This window comes from Anarhichas minor, unplaced genomic scaffold, assembly GCF_050575085.1.
Source record: "Anarhichas minor isolate MPS153535 unplaced genomic scaffold, ASM5057508v1 ptg000014l, whole genome shotgun sequence".
Classification (NCBI taxonomy): Eukaryota; Metazoa; Chordata; class Actinopteri; order Perciformes; family Anarhichadidae; genus Anarhichas; species Anarhichas minor.
Genome location: NW_027466460.1, coordinates 13236443 through 13246444, shown reverse-complemented (window position 1 = coordinate 13246444; position 10002 = coordinate 13236443). Strand labels below are relative to the sequence as shown.

Genomic DNA, 10002 nt, shown 5'->3' with positions numbered 1-10002 from the left:
CACATGTACTCGCCCACTTGTCAAGGGATGATGACTCAGCTGAAGATATAGTATGACTTTTTTCTTTGTGACTGAAGCTCCTGCCATCTGTGTCCTAATTATAAATCCCCTGTCTAGGTGACTTAGATCTTTTGCTCTTGCCATCTTCATCCAAGTCTAACTGGGCCGATGGTCTCAGCATTTTTATACGCCAAGGGCATAATAATTGGATCATGCAGCATCAGCATTTGTTACGTTCCTCCACTCTTTTATTCAGGTTTTTCTTTTACTTCCTTCTGTATGTTGATAATGAAATGTGTTGGTGTTGTCGGCTGTTTTCCTGTACTAATCTTTAGATTGTTGCATGTTGTGACCGATGAGAAGAATCTGGTTTCTTTACGATGCAATAATGATTTCAGAGGCATTCACTGTTTCTTTGACAAAGCTTTCGATTTGTTGAAGGTACCCTTGACGTTTTTGGCCACGTGGGTATGGAACAATGCAGGGAATATAATTGTTTACAGAAAATCGAATGTGCAAATGTTTTATGCAGAAAGGAATGCATTCAAACTTGTTTGTAAAGTCTCAAGGATACACAACATGCCTTTTAGCGATAAGCTGTGAACGTTAACGTACCTTTAGTTAGAATGGACTCCAGAGTGCCTTTGACAAGTGAAACAAAAACATACCTGAAACTCAATCGACTAGAAACAGTTGCTGGTACCAAATTGCCTCTGTATAAGCCTGAACTTAATCCAAACAAAAGTTTCTGAAATCTCCTAACTAACTTTTCTACATTCTGCAGCCACTAATCAAATTCATGGTGGTGCGATGTCCGTTTCACAAAATGTAATGAGACTGTCTTTGAGTGGCTCCTTCAACTTCTCTGTAACTCATTTGATAAAGGAGTGAGAGCTGCTCATTACTAAATTCAGATCCCATTAAGGTTTAATCAAGCCTGAGGGAAGAACAAGAAAAGAGTGGACCTAAGAACCAGGAAACCTTTATCTGTCTACTTCAGGCCTCCCACCATTTATTACGGCCATGCTAAAGATAACTTGTAAAATCTAATTTCGTCCTCCCTGTGAAGATGGGCAGGGGGGCGGGCGGACCTTCAGTTAGCGGTTAGCTGTAGCAACGCAAATTCAGCCAGCGCAAACCCCAGTGTCACAGCGGGCGGCAACAGAAGGTTTGCTGACCCGATAGGGAGTCGAGGGGATGAGACGCTGGCTGAATGCAAGTTGCTACAGCTAACCGCTAACTAAAGGTCCGTCTCCTGGAGTCGCCGTCCGCCCTCCACGCGGTGCAGTAGTCTTCTAGTGGCTAGCTAGGAGGACGAACAAAAATACGAGTCGTTTTCTCTTTTCTGTCACTTTCAATTTAATCCAATAAACAAACCATAAAAAGTACACGGACCCTGTATCTCCGCCTTAATGGACAAGCCCTCGGGGCTACAGTGACTCACTACCTCCTCTCTAGGTACAGGTGGTATTACAAGACAGGATGGCCTGGGGTTAGCGGGGCTAGCAGGTTAGCATGCTCTTTTCTGTAGATATCTCTGCAACACAATACATAGACGTCTGTAACTTCTTCACATGCAGTTAATAATGCTGGTTTATCTTTTGAATGTTTGAAACTAAAATTCTGGTGACCATAGACAGACACTCTTTTTTTTCTTCTTTTTTTTTAATGAAACACCAAATGCACAGTATTCAGTACACATAGCCTCTATTGACACAGTGCAAAACTGAGAAAGAGAGAGAGAGAGGTAGATGATAGAATAGAGAGAAGAAGAGAGAGCAAAGACACGGTCACAGCATAATGGCATTGAGAGTTCCCCAGGTACAAAGCAACCGTATCCAATGATATAAATAGGGGAGTTTCAACACAGTTTGATGCCTTGAGTGTTACTTTTTATCACTTCACCACTTCACTTTTGCTGCGAGGACGAGAGTGTGATTAGCAGCTTGATGTCACAGGAGTTCATGCTATTCACCACCTCTGTCTTGCAGACAACTGGAAGCAGCCTGAGGGTAGATTAGATTTGGTTGTCTGTGTCCATGCATCTGCGCATGTGTGAGTATGTTTTACTTCTTTAACCTTTAAAGCTATTTCGGCACCTTGTTTAAGTTCTTTGCTCAACAAGGCATGTGCTGGTTAAACAGGCAGTGTGTCTCCAAACTCTCCTGTTATCAAATACTAAAACTGATATACTCTTGGTTTTTTCTGTAGCTATTCACAGTACAGTCAATGTGATAAATAAAGGAGTTAAGGTTCCGCTCACCCAAACTGCAAAAATTTTGTCAGACCTTTGGTGGCTTCGTGACATGCAGTTTGGTTTAATTTGTCCCCAATGCAATGGGGCTCATATTCACAGGAACAACCTTACAATCAATAGATATTCCTGTTGAAAGGGTTCTAAGTATCATCCACAGTAGCAAAAACATTGATATCCTGATCTACAGGCTGCAGTAACGCGCCTAAAACACAGCGATGTGCCAGCTAACTACGGGGAAGAAGACCGCTCGCAAATAAACAAGGATGTAAACAATGCACACTTAAAACATTTCAAAACAATCGGCTTTGCAGTCTAGTGTGGAAATGCATTCCACTTATTCGTTCGGCTTCAAGACACACAAAACGTTTCTTTTTTTTGTTGACTTAGTTTAAAGGTGTATTGTGTAGGATCTGGCTGCATCTAGTGGTGAGGTTGCAGATTGCATCCAACTGAAACTTCTCCCGTGTGCCAAGCGTGTAGGAGAACAACAATGGCTGATGTGAAAACACGAAAAATGCAAATGCTCCTATTTAGAGCCAGTGTTTGGTTTGGCCGTTCAGGGCAAGCCCCCTTGGAAGAGCGCCGAGCTTTGAAGTAAGTTTTATTTAGTGGTATTACATTTTCCTGGTCGGTCACATGATGCCTAACCCTAACCCTTCCCACAGACTTACATTGGGAAAGAGACGTCTCTAATACCAGAGATATTTTCCCTTTATGTGAATGAGCCCGATAACGAGGCTGGACCAAGGGATGGGAGGCGGGATTAAAGAAAACGCTAGTGCGATTGCTCTATAGGTCGAATGCGGAAGATCGCCAAAAGATCCGGGTTATTTTATACTCAGACTTTTTTTGCTTCATGCACCTTTCACAGAAATGAACGGGGACGCTGTATCCAGTTCTCTTTATACATCCATGGATCTGGGCTACTGTAGAAACATGGACAACCGGCTCAGTGAAGAGCAAACACTCCGTTTGTTGATATAAACGATTCTTATTTTCAGGTGAATATATATATTACATTCATTTCCTGCCAATAGATCTCCTGAATGCTACACACTGTTCCTTTGAAAGAAAAATTCACTGGGCCCCCTTGAGTGGCATATTTATTCTATAGAGACATAAAAATGTTAACTGCTCCTCGCCGGGCAAAATTGCAGTGAATGATGAAGTGAAAGTAAATTGGGAATTCATTATCAGGCTAGGACACCGATTCTGGAAAAGCACTTTGAAGTTGATTACAATTTTTTTTTTTTAAAGCAATTGTTAAATTCTGTGACCTGAGACTCTAAACACAATTGTAATTACCAAAATGACATATTGAGGTGGCATCAGAAAAGTCACCACCAGGCCAATAAAACCAAAACTATCTCCGTGATTACAAACCACTTCAGTCACAAAGTCATGAAAAAAAAACATTTTTTTGTTTGTTTTTTAGGTGAGCCGACCCTTAAGATTCCCTCTGAATGAAGAAAACCGGTTTGTTTTGGCTGACAAGGTCTAGCTTTCGAAAAATCTGATGGACCTGGAAAGTCATTTCATACCAAAATAGCAATGTCACAGTTATTATATGCAAAACAAAACCATTCATTGTGTGTGTGGGTTTTAGATTCTCTGCTTCAGTTTATCTCACATTCCCTGCAAATCACCCGTGTGACTCCCCACATGAACAAGCTGGGGTACATATCTTTCACAGATTGCAGACATTTATGGTGACATTATCCTGTAGAGACCTGATACAGTATGTCTCTACATTAGCAAAGCAATAAGAAAGAACACGGATACGTCCTGCTGGGTCATTGTCTTAAGCACGACTGTGACAAGCAGCTCAGTTACTTATGATATGACTTGCGTGTAATGGTGCACCGCTTCAATAAATGACTCTTTTTCGCCCAAGGCTTCATAATCCCCCCCCCCCCCCCCCCCAACTCTTCCCCTGCAGGTTTCACTCCATCACTGCTCCCTCCACTTGTCTTCAAAAACCTGAACTCATCTGCGCAAACGTCGATCCCAGATCCCCGGTGATTGTGATGATAGTGAGAGAATACTTCACAGAGACAGATGGAGTGTGTAGACCAGGTCAGTTCATCCTCAAGACAAACAATTGCCTTTGCAAGGCATTAACCCGCACTGTCCGCTGCAAACTGAATCAGGAGCTGTGTGTGTTTTTTCTGCCTGCAGGACAGGACAAGATGAAAAAACAACCTCCCTGCTGGCACTTAGCTGCAGCTTTCACAGGCTGGTCATCTCGGTTGTGTCATCCTCCCTGTCTCCTACCAGAAAGTAGGTTTGTGATGTTTTGCCTCTGTGCTGCCTGGTGTAACAAAGAGCATCCCTGCCCATGGTAATGATGTCTCTCTTATCAGCTGACAGACTATATATTCTGCCCCCCGAATGCCTCCTCAAAGGCAACACGTCTATTTCCAACGACTCGATTCTTAAAGGTAATGATCCCGCGCTCTCATTTACTGAGTGTCTCCTTGCGGGCAGGAGGTCTGCGCTTTGTATGGAGTGCTGGAGTGTGTGGAGCTGGCAGGGAAACAAGGAGCTGTCACACACACTGGGAGTGGAGCGACACCAGTCTGAGATGCTGTTGTGGGACCCTGCTCGGCTGTCTACGACCTTCAGCCCCTGGCCTCGAGCCAAGCTCAACAGCCTGGGGATTGTAGCGACGGATGCCGACGCCATCGCAGCAGCAGCAGCAGCGGCGGCAATATGGCGGCGCTCGGTGGCTGTCCCTTTGGTGTCTGTAATCACCGAGGCGGGGGAAGCCACGCCGGCTGAGCTGGAGAACGAGGAGGAGCCAAACAGAGCGGCGACTTTCTGGTAGTAGCGGGTCCGTATCACTTTTGCTGAGCGGTACAGATCCCCTATGAAACAGTAACAGATGGGGTTGAGGCTGGAGTTTGTCAGGCCCAGCCACTGGGCGAACGGCCGCGTCTGCAGGAGCCAAGACGGTGGCCTTTGCTCGCAGTCGATCCAAAGGTCGACCAAGTAGAGCGGCAGCCAGGACACCGCGAACAGCAGCACCAGGCACACCACCATCTTGGCGATCTTCTGGCGCGTCTTCAGGCGCGAGGCGTGCAGAGCTTCGCTGCGGGGATCGAGGTCGGCGAAAGTGGATTTCTTCCCTCTCCAAAGCCGCCTGCCAGTTAAGAAACCTATGGTGAGGTTAAAGGTCACCGGCAGGCAGTAGAGCATCACGAACAGCAGCACATTGTATCTGTGGGAGAAAAGCGGAACGATTCAAAATGAGTTTCTGATTTAATGAAACGATTTCTTCGTCACTATAAACTGAAATTGGAAATGTTTCATAAAATCTATCTATTATATCCATCATTGTGGTGAAACCCTAAAAATAACATTTCCGTTGCTGGAGAAGCTCTCTGCCTGATGAGTCGAGGACATTTCTATTACATGCTCCCTTTGTCATGGATTGCAGCACAAGAAAAGTTACATTTGCTCCTTTTTTTCCATCAACAAGATACAAGGTTGAATAGGGCAATAGTGTAGGCAGCAGCACTAAACTCCCAACAGATTTATGTTTGATGGTATCTCTGGATAATAAACTAGCTGATTGCAGCACATGGTCGCAAAGTGAGTGGCAGACAATGAAGCTATAATGGCATATGAAGAAAATTACAGAGCGAACACGATAGACGTCAGTCTGAGTCACTTGACAACTCGTGATTAAGGACAACAAAACAAGAAAGGAAAGTCTCTCACTGTTTTGCATACAAAATTGAGCTGAATTTGACCGTCTGAGCTCCTCAAGCACAGCATTTAAAAACCTCAAAGGCAAGTTGGTCTCTATGTGAGAAAATACACACAAAACCAAACTTTACGAACTAGTAGACAATCGCTAAAAGACAACGTATTGAGCTTAGCCTCTAGTTCCCTCAATGGCGAATCAAAAAGTCTTATTTCATCCTCAAAGCATCAATTGAAAATATGTCTGGCAAAACGTTGCAGCTAGCACACTAAAGTTAAACTTTGCTTTGGGCTGTTTTTACCAGTCTGTGGTATTTTTCTTCTCTTGTGGGGAAAAACAGGAGATATCACTGATTCACTGGGTTGACCAGCCAATCAGAGAGCATCTCATTGACAACGCCCTCCAATTCCACGCGCTCAGTCGGCCATTGAAGTCGCAGTGAAACTGAAGTCAGAGCGTCTTTAGCTTCTATACTGCGATGTAATTCACAGTGAAACAGAGTAGTTGAGGGGTGAACAGTCACAACAGGGATTTAAATCAAATCCTTCGCATTTGATTGGACCACTAAAAAGTGGACGGGCTTAGAGTGCAGCGCCATGGGGAGCTACAGAGGACTGTTGGCTCCACACACACATACACACACACACACACACACACACACACACCTCACCTGTTGTTAGATCAAGAGGAGGAGGGGGAGGGGGAGATAAAAGGGAAACTTTGCAGATTTTCGCCCGGCTCTTTCTCACTGCAGTGTAGGCAGTACATGCAGATGAATGGCGCCCGAGCTCCACGTTCATTTTGATTGGATTATTTTTTTGTTTACGCCCCTGAGTGCCGCATGAGTCATCCAAGATTTGGAACTGTAACAGGAGCTAAGCGCTCTGACCTCCGTTTCACTGGGACTTTTGAGAACCAATTACTGCAAAACAGAGCTGGACACAACAAAAACTAATGGATGGTAATGGATGAAACGTAACCATGGCCCAACAGCACCTAATGACTCACTGTATTTGGACAAAAAGCTGGAGAGCAGAGGATCTGCTGCTACATTTAGAACCTACCCCTGTTTAAGGCGATGCTGAGGCCACTTCTCCTCGCAGACCAGGACGGCAAAAGTCCCAAAGCTGATCCTGCGTCGCCGGTTCATCACTGCGATAGGAGCGCACATGATCGAAGACACTGTCCACACCACGGCGACGGTCGCCAAGATCCGACGGCGGGTGAACATGGAGCGAGCTCGCAGCGGGGATCGAACACTGTAGTAGCGGTTCACACTGATCACGGTCAGCGTTAACACGCTGGCCGAGACCGAGACGGCCTGCGTGAAGGGCACCGCTCGACAAAGGAGGTCACCGTAGACCCACGCGGTGTAGATCTGGCTGCCCAGGGTGATGGGCATGCACACGCACACCACCGCCAGGTCACACACCGCCAGGTTCACCAGGAGACTGCGCGTGGCGCTCACACCGGCCAGCCGCCGGCTCCGCCTGTTGGTGAGGACGCGCAGGGACATCAAATTCCCGGCGAATCCCAAAATGAACGACAGACAGTACATGATGGTCAGAGCGATCGTGCTGGGCTCGTGGAGAGTCCAGAGCAGCATGCTCTCCAGGTCGGCCAGGTCGTTGGCAGAAAAGGTGGACAGGGACATAGGGAGGGAGGAGGAGGGCTGGTGGACTAGAGTGAACGTCTGTCGAGTGGCCGAGGTGGTGGGGAATAAAGGAGAGGAGATGAGGGAGGAGGGCAGCAGAGAGGGTAAGGGTTGACGGAGGGAGGCAGTGGGGGAACTGAAGGTGGAGGGCAGCATCATGTAGCTGTGGAAGCTGTAGGTGTGGTTGAGTCTTTCCTGAGAGCCGTCGTGCTGCGGCAGCGGAGAGAAGCTGGGCTGGACTGAGCTCCAGTCCGATGGCCGGTCCGGATCCATGCGAGAACGAAACCACAGCAGGGGAGGCTGCAGAGGTGTATGAGAATCTGTCGACTGTGGGGGTCACTGTACAGGTTTCCCTCGGTCCTCATTAAAACCCATTCACAGACACGGCAGAGGGAAACAGCAAAACAGCAAAATCAGGATCCAGAATCCTTACTGATATCATCATTTCAGGTTTCAGTCATGTGGTCTGCAGGTCCAACATCTTTGTAAATCATACATTCTATGAGTCGGCTGGTGTCATGGTGCTGTTCTGCACCGGTCCCCAATAATTCCTCCAGGAAGTGAACCCGATTATCCCCACAGGCTGTTAATAGACTAGTCTTCCTCACCTTCAAGGAAGGCAAACATCATGACCTCTCCCTTCTCACTCACTCTCTCTCTCTCTCTCTCTCTCTCTCTCTCTCTCTCTCTTCTTCTTCCTTCTCCTAACACCTTCAGTCCATCACGGGGATGCTATCAGATCTGTTTAGAGAAAACATCACAGATATCAGAGGCTGTATTAATAGCTCTGTAGACCAAACAACAGGGAATAACACATTCCAGGAAAGAGAAGCAAAGGTTTGCTCAGGAAACGATTCAATACTTACTGTCATTTTTAAGAATGGTAAAGAAAAATGTTTGCGGTACAGCTTTAATATGAATTATTCATTGATTACACACAGATGGCAGAGTGTCACCGGGGACATAAAAATCTCATTTTGCAGATATTTCTTTATGAACAAAGAGAGTCCAGCAACATCAAATTATTGGCATTTAAAAAAGGGCAAACAAAAACTTTGTCATTTCCACCACAGCCACATCCTACAAAAGACATATTTGAATCCTAATTTGATAAAAGGCAGATGGGAGTAGCTGTTTGTTCAAATAATGATCTTACCCTCAGAGAAAAGTCATCCATATTTCAGATATTGTGGATAATGTGCGGATCCTCTCGCATGCCAGGTGCTGGCTGAAGATCTGCACCAAGGGGAAATGAACAAAACAGAAACAGCTGCAAAGTTGCACCTGAATCTTTTGCAGCCGGTACACGCGCTTTAAATAATCCGTCTGTGGGTCTCAAACTGCGGAGAGATTGGCTGTGGGTAAAAAAACAATATATTTGCTCTTCTTGATCGGACTCCTCAGATGTCTGCGCTCCTGCCGGCTCCGCCACTGCAGGACTGAATACGAGAGAGCGTAAAGTCAGGGAGGGAGCAGCTGCTGCGCATACACGCAAACACACACACACACACACACACACACACACACACACACACAACCATGCAGCGATATCTTAAACCGTAATGATTCAGAAAGTGGCCGTCACCTCGCTCTGCAGGCTTCTCCGGCTAACGTTACTTTAACGTTTCCTTTACAACATTGTTGCCTCAAAAGCATCCGGATGACTTGATTGCCTCTCCTCCGATTCATCATGAGGCAGGCAGCCAAACAGCACATTTGGTCGCAGCATATGTTTAATCGTTTTCACAACAACGACGATTTCTGAAGTTCGATCATGGAGGCCATCAATTATTATATTATTTAGGCGCTAAATAGGGTGGGCAGTGGGCACTGAGCTTAAAAGTATTGAAATTTAAAAGAGATATTTTATATATTTTGTTATGGTAAATGAGGTTTTCTTGCAGTGTAACTGGTTGAAAACAAGGCATTTAGGCTACTGTTGTTTGGTCAGTGACTCCTTACTCAATCAAAACAGATTGTCCACCACTGCACAAGAACAACACCTTTATTCCAAACACAATGGAAGAGTGTTTTTACTGGCCGACCGATCACATCCGCTCCTCCGCAGATGAACAAAGGTGAACTCTGGATATCGCGTAGAAACAGGAAACACGTGTGAATTTGTCATTTGCCGTACATACCTCAATAGCTTTCATACATAATTAATCTCTGCAGACACTTTGTTAAGACCAACTGTGCGGTTTTATATCATTTGAGATTGGGCTAAAACAAAACAATTGCATAATGCATGAAGACTTGTAATATTAACCCTGGGAGGCAAAACACACGCTACGTTCATAACCGCTCAAACATTCATCATGAATCATTGTTACAGGTGCTTCCTATAACCTGTTACTGACTTCAGACTGTGTGAAACCAATT

At 45.6% G+C, this 10002-nt stretch overlaps 1 protein-coding gene across 1 annotated transcript; it reads right to left on the bottom strand.

Moving 5' to 3' along the window:
- Positions 1–4486: 4486 nt before the first annotated feature.
- On the bottom strand, positions 4487–8356 carry LOC142950112 (uncharacterized). Its single transcript, XM_076092011.1, has 2 exons — positions 7031–8356; positions 4487–5477 (listed from the first exon to the last, which is right to left on the bottom strand). Exons 1-2 carry the CDS (start codon positions 7891–7893, stop codon positions 4487–4489), a joined length of 1854 nt encoding a protein of 617 aa, XP_075948126.1. The 5' UTR covers positions 7894–8356.
- Between the last annotated feature and the right edge of the window lie 1646 nt (positions 8357–10002).